General features: G+C 41.6%; 1 protein-coding gene across 9 annotated transcripts in view; it reads left to right on the top strand.

Moving 5' to 3' along the window:
- lama2 (laminin, alpha 2) overlaps positions 1 to 19,790 on the top strand; it is a 171,309-nt gene that overhangs the window by 41,977 nt on the left and 109,542 nt on the right. For all 9 annotated transcript variants that reach the window (XM_048208189.1, XM_048208190.1, XM_048208191.1 and 6 more), the window contains exons 4-10: positions 9,159 to 9,401; positions 12,601 to 12,780; positions 14,085 to 14,174; positions 15,023 to 15,140; positions 15,841 to 16,019; positions 16,394 to 16,493; positions 16,624 to 16,784. In XM_048208189.1, the coding sequence (XP_048064146.1) occupies positions 9,159 to 9,401; positions 12,601 to 12,780; positions 14,085 to 14,174; positions 15,023 to 15,140; positions 15,841 to 16,019; positions 16,394 to 16,493; positions 16,624 to 16,784 (1,071 nt within the window). The remainder of the gene's footprint in view (positions 1 to 9,158; positions 9,402 to 12,600; positions 12,781 to 14,084; positions 14,175 to 15,022; positions 15,141 to 15,840; positions 16,020 to 16,393; positions 16,494 to 16,623; positions 16,785 to 19,790) is intronic.

Below are 19,790 nucleotides of genomic sequence, written 5' to 3' on the forward strand. Positions count from 1 at the left end.
CAACTATCCTCCTCCTGCAGAACTGTGTTAAGAATCATACACACTGTTTTCCATGCAATTACAACGAATGGGAACTGGAGCCGTCAATGTTCAAAACAGACACAAAACCATAACAAACTATCATAAAATGATCTATACAAATGTACTATAGAGACTACAGTCCACTTGAGAAAATTGTTCAATTATAATTTCTTCCTTTTATTTATTTTTAATGCTTAGGAGGAAAAAAATAGTGCTCTGCTGTCATGATGCACTGCAGTCTTGAAAAGCCTCTCTGTTCTTATTCTTTTCGTGTGCGCGCGTGTGTGTGTGTGTGCAGAAGCAGTGGCAGGTTAACTCTGGCAGAACAGTGAAATGCAGGAGTTGAATGACTTGCAGTAGTGTGTGGGCAGAATGCTCCCATCAGCCCTTATTAGATGATGATCTGAGGCCAGCGTGAGCTCTGCCGCCCAACCGCAGGAAATTACACAAACACCTACAGACACGCAATTAATGCAGTCAACAGATGACACCGGGAGCAGGGCGGTCAGAACGAGGAGCGACGTGCAAATTAATAGATGGGAGGCAAAATGATATCAAAAAATAGAAGCGATGGGAAGTACAGCGCACAGAGAGAAATGAAACGAGTTAACAGATGAGAAAACGGGATATTTGAAGCATGATTCTGTGGGACTATGATAGATAGGATCATAGATGCATCATTTTTACTGTATTTTTCATCAAATAAATGCAGCTTTAGAGACTCTCAAAAACATAAATCAACTAAAACAATTCAAGGAAGACTGTTTTGAACAGCATGATGGTGATAAAGAATGACAGAATGTTAATTTAAGGGTGAACTATCCCTTTAATTCCTGAACTGAAGAATATGACAATGAGTGTAACACGGTAAGGTGACAGAGAGAGAGAGAGAGAAGACAAATGAGTGTGACAGGGTTTGAGTATTCATTAGAGAGGCTGTAGAGGACATTTAGAGTTAATAAATCAGACGAGAGGGTGTGTAATTACTGACGGCAATCACACGTACGGCATCGGGCCACGACTGCCATCTTACCATCACTCACTCGCTGACAACCTGTCGTCACGATGACAAACGTGCACTAACACATTACAGTCTCTCATTCAGCACGCCGAGCACTAGAGCAAACCCCGCCTGAACTGAGGAAATTGATTCGATTGAATTAAGCGCTTATTTATAAACAGCAGGCTGATATACACACGCTTCATGTGGAATATGTTTTCGATGTTTTGCACACAGTACACATGCATTTAGTCATCAGAAGAGTCTGATCGAACTGTGCAGATTTTCCACATTTTATAGCCTTGCACACATCTGCACATTTTGTTTTTCACTGCAGTCTAATGATTGTGTATGAGCTTTAGTGTGTGTGTGTGTGTGTGTGATGTTCCAATCACTGCAGATGTTCACCTGACCTCAATACTCTTTATAAATGTGAATAATCATACTGAAGCCCTACACAAACACATGCACACATGCACGCAATCACTTCTTACCATTTTATGAGCACATTTTACAGAAAATCAAACTGTTCATTGAAATTTCCTGTGGGATGTGTGTGTCTGAACAGGAACGGTAAGAAAAAGGTCAGAGTTTAATGAAGGGTCATCTGCAAATCTTGCTTGATAATTGTGTGACAAAATAATAATAATCAAAATTAAAATAATATAAAAATTGCAAATGTTGTTTACAGAAGTATTGGTCTGTGAATCATTAAAATATTTTCTGGATAAAATTCCCATAGTAAAGAGAACAAATGGTGAAAATAAAATCCCCAAGTTAAACAAATGCTGAAATGGAAAAAGAATAAAAAACAATATCCAGATGTTTGGATGTCTCATTTGGTTCAATTATCAGGAAGTGGAAATCCAACCACCTTCACCACTTTGAAAACATATTCTCCAATAATTCTCTGCAGAAACTACAATGAGACTTAAAAGGAAACCATTGAAAAGCCAGCGATCACTTTAAAGGGGTCATGAGCTGCGTTGTTTTATAATGTTTCCAGGAGTGCACTTATAATGTTAGTTTGTTTTTTTACATCAAAAATGGTCATAATTTAGAAATAAAAGGCATTTTTCCTACCCTGATTTTATCCCTCTGATTTGAACGCTCTGTTTTAAGGGGCGTGTCTGCTGTTAGACTTCAGTGTAAACGCCCACTGCTGTGATTGGCTGACAGCTTTGCATATGAAATAACTATTACTAAGTATTACTCTCTTGAAAACTTTTAGCATGTTTTTACTATTACAGCTCTCAAGGTTCACTAATCGTGAAAAGTACTGCATTATATTTAGATCGTGGCATGAAAGGTTGCAGTGATGAACATTGTAGTTGATCACAGACATGTTGTTGAGCTCATGAAAGCAGTGATCTCGTCATTCTGCACACTAACGAATGCTTTCATCATAACTAACAATGCAAACACGATGTAAATAAGAGATTTGTTGAATAAAACGGGAGTTTTGGTGCGAGTCCAGAACTCAGTCACCGATAAACTCTGTTTGATTGACAGCTCCAGTGATTGTAAAGGAAGCGTTCTTTGATCGCTGTTTAAATAACAGATTATTTTCATCCTACTAAGAGAAACAAGGTGAAGTTGAGCGTTTAGTCACTGGTTTGATTTACTGACACACAGACAAAGATCATCTGACTGTACATGAATCATTAATATCAGATCAGGCATTAGAATGAACACAGTTACTGACATGTTGTTGCATTACTGTCGAGTTCAGATCGTAAAAGTCTGTTTGCACTGAAATGCGATTGATTTACCAAAGAATCCACAGTGAAATGAACCGAACACAAATAAATAAAGCTCAACTGAGACATTCACATAGTTTAAAATAAATAACCATATCCCTGCATTAGGATCCTTTGAAAGGTAATGTTATTTTAGTCCTGTATCGCTCTTCTCTCCTCCTCATCTCACTGACACACCAGTGGGCGGGGCTAATGATGCAATGATGAAGTAGGCGTTGATTTCTTCTGTGGAGGCGGAGTTTCACTATCTATAGGCACATTCCAGGATCAGTCGTTCTCTGGGTCTGGTGTCAATAAAAGCTCTTATTGGACTAACAAGGAGGTTTCCAGTTCTGAAACTTACAGGATATTCTTATAGTACGATGAACTCTTATATATCAAAAGCTCAAGGAAAAGTTGATTTCTCAATTTATGACCCCTTTAAAGGAACTAAAAAGTTTAGATGATGACAATGAATGTGGCCTCTAGAGTTTGAAAACTGTGTGGTTAGATGAGATTATGACAGACATGTCAAGCTATAAAACCTTATTTTGCATTTCAGATGTAAGCTATTTTTAGTGAATGTGCGAGACTTCATTTCATTGGCCCTTACAGGTAAATAACTAGAAGAATAACAAGAATAAGTGCAGTAAACAGTAAAAATATTTGCGCTACAAACCAGGGTGTTTATGATTATGACAATACATTAAAAAAAGTACTAGTTTGTACAATCAAGCAGCATAACAGACTGATTTTGCATCGCTAAAATAACTGGAAGCTTTGAAAATATGTTACTCAAAATCTAAAGTACAAAGTTAGTCATGTTACAAACATCAGTCTTTGTTTCGTTTGCATTGTTTGCATTATTAAAATAATTGTGCTCAAGGGCAAGTGTAAGCTAAACTAGAGCAAATACCTGGAGGAATGAGCGAAAATAGCCTGTACAAACAGAACATACCTAACTAAAACAGCTCTGATTGTTGTGGACAGTTAACGATTAACAGATTAATCATCTATTCTTTGACTAGTTTAGACATTTTATTTACACATTCACTGTATGTTTGCTTTATATTTTAGAAAGGCTACTGTAATTACTGTCTGAAAATCAATAAACGATACAATTCTTTAAGAGCTGTTATCTGGAGCAGATGAAGTTTACTTTCACTGCTTCTCTCTTTCACTCGCGAGACCAGCAAAGTATGGTATTTTATGCTTCGTTATTCATTATCATTCCTGCATCATGGAGAACTGACAGGCAGAAGTCTGGAGGAGCAGGTGTTCTGTTTATTCATTCTCAGCTTGGAGGAATGTGTTACATTATTGTGTTAATCAACTAAACTAATTAAGCTACATTTTACTTCATATGGAAAATATTTATTCATTGAAAAGTGCAGTTGTGCCAAACCACATCCTACTCCTATCAGAAAACATTCTGCATTTTTACAATAATAATAAAAAAAATGATTTGATTTTTCTTTTTAATTATTATTATTATTTATATTTTAGCATAAGCTTGAGTTGAAATTTGTTGAGTCAAATCATGCAACATGATGCCGGATTCAGTTTGAAAAATCAGAAAAATTAGACAGTGGCAAAACAACGCGTTCACTCCCAAGTGTGTTTACCCTTCTGGCTTTTGAGTTATTGAACATTTGCTGGAGTTTGTTCATCTGAACTGAAAGTTATTGAAGCCTCTGAGAATAATCTTTGACAGAAGAGATGTGACACGCAGAGAATACACTGTCATCTGTGAGCGGGGAGGATATATCTGTGTGTGTGTGTGTGTGTGTGTGTGTGTGTGTGTGTGTAGGAGGCAGGGTCTTGAGGCCAGCACACACAGGCAGATAAGGGAGTCACATCTGTGTTTGATTCGTGCCATTTCTGACAGGTTGTGGGTTATGACATGATTTTTATAGCTCTTCTTCTCTCTGTCATATACTGCAGGAATGGTTGTTTGTCTTCTATGAAATTTGTGGTCTTTGCTTGTGAGAACCGCTGCAGTAAATGAACACCTGAGGGCAGTACAAACACACACACACACACACACACACACACACACACACACACACACACACACACACACACACACACACACACACACACACACAATACACAACAACTAATGACAACAGGGGACTTCTTTTATTAAAGGTAAATAATTTTTTATGTTAAATTAGGTATGCAATGACAGGATTTTAAAAAACATTTTTTTTGGCCAATGCCGATACCGATTTTAACAAACAACTACTGGCCGATTCCGATATCGATATTTGTCACTCTTTTTTGAACTTTTGTCGTTAAAATACATCAGTGTTTTATTGTTTCATGTTCAACGTATACATTAAGGTATACTAGCTAGTTTATTGCTGCATTGTAAAATAATTTCTATTGAACATGGATTCGATCCATTTAACAATCAACAGGGCAACATAAACACAACAGAACAATGATGCATATGAAATAAACAGTGCTTTTCAGGTAGATCTAACAGTAGTTTTCAGGAACAGAAATGAAGTAATCAAATGTAAAATATATTCTTCATTGTGTAAATTAAATTAAAGTTACTACTCTTAACTAAACTTTTGTAAGTGATTTTTTTTACATTAAAACACAGACAGCAGCAGGAATATTAAGCTACTGTTACTTTAAGAGCTGCACAGATCCAATATACTGTTACACAGTGAACTGTTCATGTTCGTTTAAGACATAACCGATTATGTTTACAAAGATATTCGCCAACAAAGTATTTGAGCGCTCTCTAAAACGTTACTTTCACAATAAAATCAAAGACTGAGAGTTTGAGGCGTGGCTACTGTAGCAGACTGAGAGTGTGGGGCGTGGCTACTGTAGCAGACTGAGAGTGTGGGGCGTGGCTACTGTAGCAGACTGAGAGTTTGGGGCGTGGCTTCTGTAGCAGGCTGAGAGTGTGGGGCGTGGCTACTGTAGCAGACTCAGAGTTTGGGGCGTGGCTTCTGTAGCAGGCTGAGAGTGTGGGGCGTGGCTACTGTAGCAGACTCAGAGTTTGGGGCGTGGCTTCTGTAGCAGACAGAGTTTGGGGCGTGGCTACTGTAGCAGACTGAGAGTGTGGGGCGTGGCTACTGTAGCAGACTGAGAGTTTGGGGCGTGGCTACTGTAGCAGACTGAGAGTGTGGGGCGTGGCTACTGTAGCAGACTGAGAGTTTGGGGCGTGGCTACTGTAGCAGGCTGAGAGTGTGGGGCGTGGCTACTGTAGCAGACTCAGAGTTTGGGGCGTGGCGTCTGTAGCAGACTGAGAGTGTGGGGCGTGGCTTCTGTAGCAGACTGAGAGTGTGGGGCGTGGCTTCTGTAGCAGACTGAGAGTTTGGGGCGTGGCTACTGTAGCAGACTGAGAGTGTGGGGCGTGGCTACTGTAGCAGACTGAGAGTTTGGGGCGTGGCTACTGTAGCAGACTGAGAGTGTGGGGCGTGGCTACTGTAGCAGACTGAGAGTTTGGGGCGTGGCTACTGTAGCAGACTGAGAGTTTGGGGCGTGGCTACTGTAGCAGACTGAGAGTTTGGGGCGTGGCTTCTGTAGCAGACTGAGAGTTTGGGGCGTGGCTTCTGTAGCAGACTGAGAGTGTGGGGCGTGGCTACTGTAGCAGACTGAGAGTGTGGGGCGTGGCTACTGTAGCAGACTGAGAGTGTGGGGCGTGGCTACTGTAGCAGACTGAGAGTTTGGGGCGTGGCTACTGTAGCAGACTGAGAGTTTGGGGCGTGGCTTCTGTAGCAGACTGAGAGTTTGGGGCGTGGCTTCTGTAGCAGACTGAGAGTGTGGGGCGTGGCTACTGTAGCAGACTGAGAGTGTGGGGCGTGGCTACTGTAGCAGACTGAGAGTGTGGGGCGTGGCTACTGTAGCAGATTGAGAGTTTGGGGCGTGGCTTCTGTAGCAGACTGAGAGTTTGGGGCGTGGCTATTGTAGCAGACAGCGTTTGGGGCGTGGCTTCTGTAGCAGACAGAGAGTGTGGGGCGTGGCTACTGTAGCAGACTGAGAGTGTGGGGCGTGGCTACTGTAGCAGGCTGAGAGTGTGGGGCGTGGCTACTGTAGCAGGCTGAGAGTGTGGGGCGTGGCTACTGTAGCAGACTGAGAGTTTGGGGCGTGGCTTCTGTAGCAGACTGAGAGTTTGGGGCGTGGCTTCTGTAGCAGACAGAGAGTTTGGGGCGTGGCTACTGTAGCAGGCTGAGAGTGTGGGGCGTGGCTACTGTAGCAGGCTGAGAGTGTGGGGCGTGGCTACTGTAGCAGGCTGAGAGTGTGGGGCGTGGCTACTGTAGCAGACTGAGAGTTTGGGGCGTGGCTTCTGTAGCAGACTGAGAGTGTGGGGCGTGGCTACTGTAGCAGACTGAGAGTGGGGCGTGGCTACTGTAGCAGACTGAGAGTGTGGGGCGTGGCTACTGTAGCAGACTGAGAGTGGGGCGTGGCTACTGTAGCAGACTGAGAGTGTGGGGCGTGGCTACTGTAGCAGACTGAGAGTTTGGGGCGTGGCTTCTGTAGCAGACTGAGAGTGTGGGGCGTGGCTACTGTAGCAGGCTGAGAGTGTGGGGCGTGGCTACTGTAGCAGGCTGAGAGTGTGGGGCGTGGCTACTGTAGCAGACTGAGAGTTTGGGGCGTGGCTTCTGTAGCAGACTGAGAGTGTGGGGCGTGGCTACTGTAGCAGACTGAGAGTGGGGCGTGGCTTCTGTAGCAGACTGAGAGTGTGGGGCGTGGCTACTGTAGCAGACTGAGAGTGGGGCGTGGCTACTGTAGCAGACTGAGAGTGTGGGGCGTGGCTACTGTAGCAGACTGAGAGTTTGGGGCGTGGCTTCTGTAGCAGACTGAGAGTGTGGGGCGTGGCTACTGTAGCAGACTGAGAGTGGGGCGTGGCTACTGTAGCAGACTGAGAGTGTGGGGCGTGGCTACTGTAGCAGACTGAGAGTGGGGCGTGGCTACTGTAGCAGACTGAGAGTGTGGGGCGTGGCTACTGTAGCAGACTGATAGTGGGGCGTGGCTACTGTAGCAGACTGAGAGTGTGGGGCGTGGCTACTGTAGCAGACTGAGAGTTTGGGGCGTGGCTTCTGTAGCAGACTGAGAGTGTGGGGCGTGGCTACTGTAGCAGACTGAGAGTGTGGGGCGTGGCTACTGTAGCAGGCTGAGAGTGTGGGGCGTGGCTACTGTAGCAGACTGAGAGTTTGGGGCGTGGCTTCTGTAGCAGACTGAGAGTGTGGGGCGTGGCTACTGTAGCAGACTGAGAGTGTGGGGCGTGGCTACTGTAGCAGACTGAGAGTGTGGGGCGTGGCTACTGTAGCAGACTGAGAGTTTGGGGCGTGGCTACTGTAGCAGACTGAGAGTGTGGGGCGTGACTACTGTAGCAGACTGAGAGTGGGGCGTGGCTACTGTAGCAGACTGAGAGTGGGGCGTGGCTACTGTAGCAGACTGAGAGTGGGGCGTGGCTACTGTAGCAGACTGAGAGTGTGGGGCGTGGCTACTGTAGCAGACTGAGAGTTTGGGGCGTGGCTACTGTAGCAGACTGTACTGTACCAGAGTTTGAGTGTTTCCCTAGACATCATTCAAATTTATATCTGACCACTGCATGCTACAGCTGACCAATCAGAATATGTGTACATGTTTATGAGTGTTGTGTTAAAGTGTCTAGTTTGAAGTGTGACTGGTGTGGCCTTCATTTCGCTGTGTTTTTCATAGTTTAGTCAGATGATTGTGCTGTTCAGATGTCCTTGCGTCACTCCCGCCTCACCTCTCTCTGAACACAGCACACAAAACAGCATTGTGCTGCGTGAACCAGCGTCCAGAGCTTTGCTGTGAGAGACTGTAACATAAGCCTGTTATCTGCTGGAGATGAAAGAGTGTGTGTGTCTCTCATGGGGCAGTGTTAGCTGAAAAGGTAACAGAAATGAATAGAGACTTCAGCCTAGCTTCTTTCCCCCCGTTTCTCATGTTTTCTTTTTATTCAGGTCAGCTCTTCAGGTAAGCTGGAATGTCACTGCACCCCGAAGCTTTCTGAAGGCAGCCGAGAACCTGTCAGGGACTGTGTTTAACGTGTCACACCGCGATACACACACCGTCCTCATTTATTGTGTGTGTGTGTGTGTGTGTGCATGTGTGCCTCGAGTCTTTTGCTGCTGAATAAAAGACTTTGGAATCATGGGAATCAAGTTTTACTTTTCTTTCTCAGATCTTCTCTTTCATTTCTGTTCATCTATTATGAGAGAGAGAGAGTCTGCACATATCATATTCATCTTTGCGTAATGGTGTTTTGTGTTTGACTCTTATTCAAAAAATGCTAAAGATTTTACAGATTCTGTCAAGGCTATATAAACAGTGTATATATACATTTAAGTATATATTTGCGAGAATATTAATGTTCTGTTCCACGTTCTCCTCTTACACAGATCTTCCAGATCGCTTATGTGATCCTGAAGGCTGCAAACTCGCCTCGGCCTGGAAACTGGATTCTGGAACGTTCTCTGGACGGTGAAACATTCATGCCGTGGCAGTATTACGCTATAACAGACACAGAGTGCATCACACGCTTCGACATCATCCCCAGAACAGGCCCGCCGTCCTACACGCATGATGATGAGGTCATCTGTACCTCCTTCTACTCTAAGATCCATCCTCTGGAGAACGGCGAGGTGAGAAACTCCTGGACTCATGGGTCAACAGAATTAAGTTGCGTAATGAGAAGGTTTTAATGCCATGATTGACTTCTGAAGGGGTCATATCCTGAACTGTTTTATCATTTAACCTTTTTCCTTTAAATTCATTATAATGTTAATCAAGGTTTCATCATTTAGATTTCCATTCCCATTTTACCATGAATTAGACAAAAAAGTGCACAAATCCAGCAGGCAGAAAGCTCAATGAGCTCAAACACAAAAAAACACAGAAAAAGGAAAAAGTTGGCACACCACAAAAGTTCACATAAATTAAAAAAGCATTGCATGTACTCATCAGAAGTGACACTTAGCCATTCACAACTAGGCCCTTATATACAACAGAGTATTACATCACGTGATTTAATAAAATATACAAACATACAATGGCCACGTACATGAGTTGAATCAACTCCACAGCAACTACATCAATTTATCCACTAACCATTCAGAAACGTCTAAAAGTTGTAACTTCTTCCTGAGTCTCTCCATCAGTGTCGACTCCGGTTTGAACAATGTAAGGCTGAACACCGTTACTGACAATCCTCATTTTGGCTGCGTGAGATTCTCCAGCTTTGTTGTTGTTGAGCTGTTAAAGCTCCGCCCTCTTCTGGAAAGGGGGCGGGAGCAGCAGCTCATTTGCATTTAAAGGGACACACACAAAAACGGCGTGTTTTTGCTCACACCCAAATTTGACAAGCTATAATAAATGATCTGTGGGGTATTTTGAGCTGAAACTTCACAGACACATTCTGGAGACACCAGAGACTGATATTACATCTTGCAAAAGGGGCATTTTAGGTCCCCTTTAAAGAAAAGGAGGAATGTTAAACTTTTTATTAAGACCATTAAGATGATACTGTGTCGAAAATAGAAATCCAATAAGTTTCACACTTTAAAAGTGAGTTTTGGAGAATTGGGAGAATAGGCTAAATGATGACACAACTGTCCATTTTTGGGTAAACTGTCTCTTTAAATGCATTTGAATGTATGCGACTGAGAACCTCACTCGACTGCTTCTTAAGTTACCTCATTAGTTGTAATCCTTAATTAGAGAAAATAGACAAGAGAAAAATATATTCACAAGCACACACACACACACACACACACACACACACACACACACACACACACACACACACACACACACACACACACAAACAAACTCCTGTGTCCCTCTCATTCAGAGCCCACTCAATAACACACACACACACACACACACACACACACACACACACACACACACACACACACACACACACACACACACTCATTTACACAGATATCACAGCAAATTTACATACAAACCAAAAACATGTAGAATTATGCATGTTTGCATTATTACAGCTGCTAACTTCCCCACACAGCTCGTCCAACAGCTAATAGCGGGCTGACACGAACACCCACACAGGCATGATAGATGAGATGGAAGTTCTCCGACAGCAGCAGTTTTAATGTGTGTGTGTTTTCTGTAAGTCAGATTTACAGCTGTGAGATCATAGGACTATACTGAACTGTACTGCGTGTGTGTGTGTGTGTGCGTGTGTGTACCATACTAATGAGGGAGGTGGGTGGGGAGATCAAGCCTGGACTCAAATGTCACTCTATCTCCTTTAAAAGCAGACATCATAAACTCACACAGCACTAATTAGCACACATCATTAACCCAAGAAAAACAGCCCAGTACTGCACACACACACACACACACACACACACACACACACACACACACACACACACACACACACGCATCACTTCCTTGAGCTTCATTTGCATTACCACTATGGTAGTCAATACATTGCAATAATTTATTTTATATATTTGTTTATTGGTTTATATTCTATTAACCCTCTAGTGGTCATTGGTCTTTTTACATCTTGAATTTTTTTTACATTTTTACATTTTTCAGAATGCTAAACAATTTGGTGACCTTTGTACGTGGTACTTGATATATGAACACACACAAAAAAGTGGACATGAAAACATGAACATGAAAAGTCAAAAAGATCTTAAAGGTGCCATCGAACGTTTTACAAGATGTAATATAAGTCTAAGGTGTCCCCTGAATGTGTCTGTGAAGTTTCAGCTCAAAATACCCCATAGATTTTTTTTAATTCATTTTTTTAACTGCCTATTTTGGGGCATCATTAGAAATGCGCCGATTCAGGCTGCGGCCCCTTTAATTGCTTGCGCTCTCCGCCCCCCAGAGCTCTCGACTCTATCATTGTATAAACAAAGTTCACACAGCTAATATAACCCTCATAATGATCTTTACAAAGTGTTCGTCATGCAGCATGTCTAATCGCGTAAGTATGGTATTTATTTGGATGTTTACATTTGATTCTGAATGAGTTTGATAGTGCTCCGTGGCTAAAGCTAACATTACACACTGTTGGAGAGATTTATAAAGAATGAAGATGTGTTTATGAATTATACAGACTGCAAGTGTTTAATAATGAAAATAGCGACGGCTCTTGTCTCCGTGAATACAGTAAGAAACGATGGTAACTTTAACCACATTTAACAGTACATTAGCAACATGCTAACGAAACATTTAGAAAGACAGTTTACAAATATCACTAAAAAATATCATGATATCATGGATCATGTCAGTTATTATTGCTCCATCTGCCATTTTTCGCTATTGTTCTTGCTTGCTTACCTAGTCTGATGATTCAGCTGTGCACAGATCCAGACGTTAATACTGGCTGCCCTTGTGTAATGCCTTGAACATGAGCTGGCATATGCAAATATTGGGGGTGTACATATTAATGATCCCGACTGTTGCGTAACAGTCGGTGTTATGTTGAGATTCGCCTGTTCTTCAGAGGTCTTTTAAACAAATGAGATTTATATAAGAAGGAGGAAGCAATGGTGTTTGAAACTCACTGTATGTCATTTCCATGTCCTGAACTCTAATTATTTAACTATGCTGAGGTAAATTCAATTTTCCATTCTAGGGCACCTTTAAAATAGTCACACTTGTGATCTTCGCAGTCACATCAACGCCATAGAAAATAAATGGGAAATACAAAAATACAAACCATTTTTAGATAACAATCTACAAATCAGCCATGTATATAAGTTTATATACAACCACAGTTGAGGGAATGATTCAAAGACTCACTCATAGAGACAGTCACTCGCACGCAATTCACCATTTCTTGTTTTCTTTCAGATTCACACCTCACTAATAAACGGTCGTCCCAGCGCGGACGATCCATCGCCCACATTACTCAACTTCACCTCGGCACGTTATATCCGCCTGCAGTTCCAGAGGATCCGCACCCTAAACGCTGACCTCATGACCCTCGACCTCAATGACCCCAAAGACATCGACCCCATCGTCACCAGACGGGTATGTGCCTCTGCTGGAGCGCTAGTGCGATGCTTTGACACCAGAGAGAATGTTTGTCGTCGCACAGTGCCATTCATGCGCCATCTGTGTGTGGATGGTTGGAGCTAATACTGCCCGGGCCGCCTCATCTATTACCAGCCTCTCCTCCTCAGACAGATGGGTTTTAATTAAAATCACACAGTAATTAACAAATCGGCCCGCTCTTTCCCTCTAAGACACCATATCACACGCCTCCACCCGCCCACTTCCTCCTACAAACTCATTAACTCTCTGATTGACCTGTTTCCATCAAAGGAGAGTTGCGTTATGAAATGCAGGATTATGTTTCTCACGTGCATTGAGCAATTTGGATAAATGTACCCAAATTATTTCATTCAAAGAGTCTTTTTGTAGTCTGAGAGGCATAAGCTGGCTAAATTAAAGGCTAAGTTGAAGGCGATGTGTGTCATTCTCGTGTGTGTAAAGTGTATTGCGACTTTAGTACGTTTAAAGGGTTAGTTCACCCACCCGTAAGACGTTTGGTCATCTTCGAAACACAAATATTTTTAATGAAATCTGAGAGGTTTCTGTCCCTCCATTGACAATCCACTCAACTACCACTTTGATACTTCAAAAAGTTCAAAACGTGCTGCGTAACACGAGAATGAAGGCCAAAACATAGAGAAAAAGATGAGTTTTCAAATGAAAATGTATTAGTGTGGACAAAGTTTTATCATCTCTTTATGAACTTTTTGAAGCATGGACCGTCAATGGAGGGACAGACATCTCTCAGGTTTCTTTAAAAACATCTTTATTTGTGTTTCAAACTTCTTACAGGTTTGGAATGACAACATGGTGAGTAACTGATGACAGAATTTTCAATTCATTGATCTGTTTGTTTGAGCTTCACAACCAGCTTGACACAACGGTGATGCAAAGTCAGTACCTTGAAGGGTGTAGTTTTAGGACATGTGCATCATAAAATAGTGATATATTTACCACAGACCCGCTTGCATCAGCATCTAGATCAATTCATTATTTAGATTCATGTTTAAAAAAAACACTCTGGCAGCTTTGGGGGGGGGGGGGGGGGGAGTGCTTCACAGACTCTACTTTTGTTATGTGAGGGGTAATGGGAATTATATAGCTTGCAAGATCCTTAGTTCTTCTCAGTCCAGACCACACGTCATATATCTGCAGAAGGTTTGCCAAGGGCAATCTGCATCTGTATATCTTCTTTTACAGTCTGGGATGCAGTCATTACTGCAGTTTGTGTTACAGTAGAGTTTGAGTACAAATATGATTGTAATGCTTTTGTTTTTCAGTATTACTACTCCATTAAGGATATATCAGTAGGTGGCATGTGCATCTGTTACGGTCACGCTAAGGCCTGCCCTCTCAACACAGACACCAAGGTTTGTCATCTAAAGCTCATGTGTGCAATTTTAATTAGGTTTATTGCTTGAGCTTTATTATTAAGGTGTTAATTAGAGACTAATCACTTGAAGCATGCACTCACAACAGTTTAAAAAAAACAATAACTGCTGTATTTTGTGGTGCCTGTGTGTGTGTGTGTGTGTGTGTGTGTATAACTTTATCAAATTAAACAAGCCTGACAAATATAGATTAAATAAATATGTTCATACAGTGCTCATACAGCCCCCTTTGAAAAGTAATATTTTAAACAATATCTCAATGAACACAAAAACAATTTCCAAAATGTGGTGCCATTGCTGACAGTAAGAAATGGGGTTTTAACACCCTTTTATACTCAGCTGTCTGCTGGACACCTGTGTAATGAATAATTAGACTCACCTGTGGTTGAATTGGTTTAAATGTCTAATTTGTTAAATTAGACATTTGTAGTCTAAAATTTAGCTCTGCTCCAGAGACTTTCAGTGGGGTGTACTCATTTTTGCATCACCCTAATTTGAGTAAAACTGAAACTTTTGTTCTCTAAGTTATATTATTAACCTTACTTTCATGTTAAACAGATTAAACAGATATTATATTAAACTTGTCTTGTCAAGATTTTGGAAATCGTTTTTGTGTTCATTGAGATATTGTTTAAAATGTTACTTTTCAAAGAGGGTGTACTCATTTACGCTGAGCACTGTAGGTATCATTTTAAATGTTGATCATCTATTTTTGGAAATGCGCTGTATAACTCCCAGTTAAAATTGAGTTTAAATTTGGAATGCATTCTCAAATCAATTCTGAATGGCACACAGTTGGTTTGATTGACTTTTGGTTTCAATGTCAGAAATTCAGCTGTGAGTGTGAACACAACACTTGTGGGGAGAGCTGTGACCGCTGTTGCCCTGGTTACAACCAGAAACCCTGGATGGCGGGAACCTTCCTCACGCGCCACGTCTGTGAACGTAAGAGGCCTCAACAATGTCCCGCAGATCTGATCAATTTTGTCTTATTTTAAGTGTGTTCTATAAACAATAGGAACATCAGTTCATCTTATATGAGTGACTATATTCACATCAGCTATGTAAAAGTGAATGCATAGTAATTAAAATTATGCAACACTTTTTGGTGAGTGTTTTTATGAACAAGTCATTGAATGACTCACTCAACCGATTTGTTAAAAACATTCAGGAACGAAACACTGCTACTGTGTGTTTGTGTGTGGAACCATTTTTTACAAAGTAATCAGTAATATTATGTCTAAAATGTACTCAATATTGACTTGATTATTTAACATCTTGCATTAAAGCAAAATCACTCAATCCAGCTTTCATTAATGGTATCCTTCCATTATAAGATCAATCCCAGTGATCCATGCATTGAACAGCATGTGGGTTAAATCCTCAGGAAACACGCACACTGGAAGTCGCTTTGCATAGATGTGTCTGCTGAATAGTGTCAATTTATGCAAAATAACTTGTGATATTGTGGTGGAAATGTTAGCTTCTGATTTATTATTCTTGCAGTGGTGCTGTTGGTCTGATGCCAGCATTCAGATCAACTCTTCCTCATGTGGTATTTCAGTATTTTAACCGTATATTCATGTGTCAGGAACTGTACTTCTCTTCTTATGTTGTATTATTGTGTGATGTGTTTATTTGCCAGAGTGTAACTGTCACGGTAAATCAGAGGAATGCTATTACAACCAGACTGTGGCCGATGCTAAGCTGAGCATGAATATTAATGGGGCGTATGAGGGGGGCGGAGTCTGTCTTGGTTGCTCTGACAACACAGGAGGAATTAACTGTCAATCATGCGTAGACGGATACTACAGACCAAATGGGGTGAGTTTTCTCTTATTTCTGTCTGAGAAAGTGTTTGGTCCTCATTGTGCTACTTCTAAAAGCAACTTTTTCTAGGGGAAAAATTGAGAAATTAAGCTCATTTAAGCTCGACCTCCTTACTTTGATGTCAAGCTTTCCTAATATAATCTTTAGTGTCCCAGCAACAACTTTTTGCCATGCTTTTGAATAATTTTCGTACAGTTCTGTGTGGAACTATTCAAACGCATAGGACTTTCAGAGCCTTTTATTCAACTCGGATAGTCAGAACGTCCCATATCTCCCTTTGAATGAGGCCTTAGACTTGAGTTGCCATGGGTCAACATCATTTTGAAAGCAGGGTTTAGTGAATGATATTTGTTCTCATATTTCCACAGGTGAGTCCAGACGAGAGCAGACCCTGCAGACCCTGCTCATGTGACCTGAGAGGTTCACTTCACTCCGCATGTGTTCCAGATGAGAGTCGGGCCACCACAGGTACAACACCACACATGATGGGTCAGCAGCCCGGTGTCCACCTATTGTTTTTGGTGATCTGATCACAAGCTTTCAGCACTAAATACAGGTGGAAATGGTTGCAGTAATGCTGTTTTCTTGTCTGTGGCAGGTTTGGCTGTGGGCTCGTGCATCTGTAAGCAGGGCTACGCAGGTGAGAAGTGCGACGGGTGTGCGTTCGGATACGCAGGATTCCCTCAGTGTGAGCGGTGCGACTGCAGCAGCGAGGGCAGCGTTAACCAGGATCCCTGCCAGCCGCCCTGTGTGTGTAAGGTACGAACATTTCCACATCACCACCGACCTCGCTCTGGTTATACATTCACGATCACACAGTGCTATAGTAATACCACACTACTGTAATACCACAACGCTACTGTACGAGTCATTTTATATCATGGGTATGTATTAAAATAGAAGCTGCAAAAATGGTATAAGTAAATTATTCTTTGTCTAATTTGCTTCTGGCTCAGAGTCTGTGGCAGCCCATGTGGTCACTTGTGTACGCACTTTTCTAAAAAGTTAATTATGAGTTCTAGAAATTGATTTTTCCCTCTCTGATTCCTTCGGTCATTTTAAATTAACTAAAAACTTTTTTACTAAATTAACTTTTTACAGTACTTCTCTTACAAAATTTGCCTTACAAAATTCATTGATTAATTTTTTTTTTTTTTGGAGAAACGGTTTCATGGAGGTCAGTGTGATTCCTTGGGCGTGTAGGTTGGGGTCGTGTTGTTTAGATATTTATGGATGCCAATCTGTGTCTCTGAAAAATATTAATATGTATGATTAGCATAAAACCTATTAAGCAGATGTTCTACTAATACTCTAATGACTGCTAGTTGACATGACGTTGCAAAGTTACTTATATTAAGTAAGTAGAGTGTGTAAAGTAGGCAATCAAAATAAAGTGTTACTGTTAGTTTATACAAAATATATAAACTAGTACTGTAATATTGCTCGGCTGGTAATGTTGAGGTGATCCTCTTTCATCCTCTGGTCCAGCGTCCTCCAGAGGATCTGTAGAGTTGTCAGTGCTGAGCTACAAAACAAATACAAGAAATCAGACCTGGCCTACAATCATTATGGTCACAGCATAGTAAATGGACAAGCTTACAGCACAGACCATTGGCCGTGGGTAACACAAACAATATAATCTCATGTGTCCCACTGACGCTTGGCAGGGAGCTGATACTCCCAACTGCAGTGAATGGCTTTCAAATTGCGCATGAAAGCGAGAGTGGTAAGAAAATGGTGATGAACTAGCAGATTTTGTGAACGACAGATGGTGCAGCCCAGGACAAATTGCTATCAAGGCCAGTTTTTGGGACATAAATGCAGTCATAGTTCCTTTTGTGAGAGTATTCACACATAGAGATTTAGCTGTATGTTGACTCTTAAAGGGATAGTTCACCCAAAAATGATGACTTTGTTCTTTCAGCCGAACACAGTCCCCGCTTTGTAATGGCATTGAATAGTGTCCGAGTTTTTGAAGCTCCAATAAGCACATCCATCCATCATAAGAGTAATCCATACGACTCCAGTGGGTTAATAAATGCCTTCTGAAGTGAAGCGATGAGTTTTTGTAAGAAAAATGTAATTAGGAGCGTTTAAAATAGCATAATGGCACTTTAAAATGCTGTAAAACACACAATTCACAAGCGCAATGATCAAACACGCCTGTCTAGTGTGCGTTTTCATAGAATTGTTTCCATTGTTTTTCTGTGAAAACGCACACTAGACAGGCGTGTTTGATCATTGCGCTTGTGAATTGTGTGTAGAGCAGTAGAATGGAAAAGTCCGCTCTGTGTGAACGGCATCTTATGGTGGCATTAGAAAACGTAACATGTGTCAATCAAGTGAAGTGATGTTTCTCTATTTTAGATTCACGTGTTCACTTTAGATTCACTATTTCTATTACTTCTATTACTTGTATGGAGATCACAGTGATCTCCAAGAATTTAAGGCACCATTAACTTTCTACAGACTGTTCAGGCTGAACAACAAAACCAATTACGTAAGAGAGCACTGAATCAGAAAGGCCATCATCCAGGTTACAAGGAATCTCACACAAGCATGTGGTGGCATGTCATCTCAATATGTAGAAATGAAAACAGACATCCACATGCTCCAGAAGACATCCTTCCAGATATTCTAAGAAGAACACAGAAAACTCTGTTGGCTTTGTGATTTCTGATCCGTTCGGGTGTGCCATATTCCTGCACACTAATCCTGTCACAACCGGGACTGTGAGGAAACGGCTGGTAAAGGACATTTTGCAGAATGTCTTGGAGACAGATAGATACAGAAGATGAAAACATCAAAAAGTTCCCAAAATGAGTGATGTGCTTCAACAAAAGGCCACTGTGAAGGATCTAAAGGATGAAAGTAGAGGCCTTTAAATCTGGTCTTTAGTTCACTTTGAGCGGTGAAAAACACTACAGTGAGGAGTTTATCAAGGAACAATGATGTCTGGAGTGGACAGAGATCAGTTACCATTTCCAAAAAGTAAGCTGGTAGTGCAGAGGAACATGGAAAAAGGTTTAGATGAACATGTCTCAAGAAGCATCCCTTCAGCCATCTGGCTTAACGAGGCTTCAGGTGGTCCACAGCGTCTGGAGGCCTGACAAAACCACCCACAGGGTGTTAGAGACTTTTGTTACCCTGGGACTTTCAGCTGGACATCTACAGGACAAAAGCGTTGGTGGTAGATTTCCAGAGTCCAGTCATTCAGTGAGGAAAAACACTGCTGTGGACAGTGAATAAGACTTCAGAGCTGCACTCTGGACGGCCTCTTCTTCTTGTGAAGATGGCAGGTGGGAGTCCTGAGGACCCTAATGATTGATTTGTAGTCATCATGGGATTTTAAAATGATCTGTTTTCCAAAAGCAGAGTACAGGAGTGAATCCGCTGCTGTAGTAGAGCCAGTGATTCAGATTTTCCAATGTAGGTGGACATCTCACTTACATGAAGGATCTCTGTACGGTGTCGTGAATTTGGGTCACCTCACTTAAAGGATTAGTTGACTTCAGAATTCAAATGTCCTGATAATTTACTCACCCCATGTCATCCAAGATATTCATGTGTTTCAATGGAAAAGAAATGAAGGTTTTTGAGGAAAACATTCCAGGATTTTTCTCCATATAGTGGACTTCACTGGGGTTCAACAGGTTGAAGGTCCAAATGTCAGTTTCAGTGCAGCTTCAAAGAGCTCTACATGATCCCAGACGAGGAATAAGAGTCTTATCTAGAGAAACCATCTGACATTTTCTAAAAAAAATA

Source organism: Megalobrama amblycephala, linkage group LG11 (genome assembly GCF_018812025.1).
Source record: "Megalobrama amblycephala isolate DHTTF-2021 linkage group LG11, ASM1881202v1, whole genome shotgun sequence".
Taxonomy (NCBI): domain Eukaryota; kingdom Metazoa; phylum Chordata; class Actinopteri; order Cypriniformes; family Xenocyprididae; genus Megalobrama; species Megalobrama amblycephala.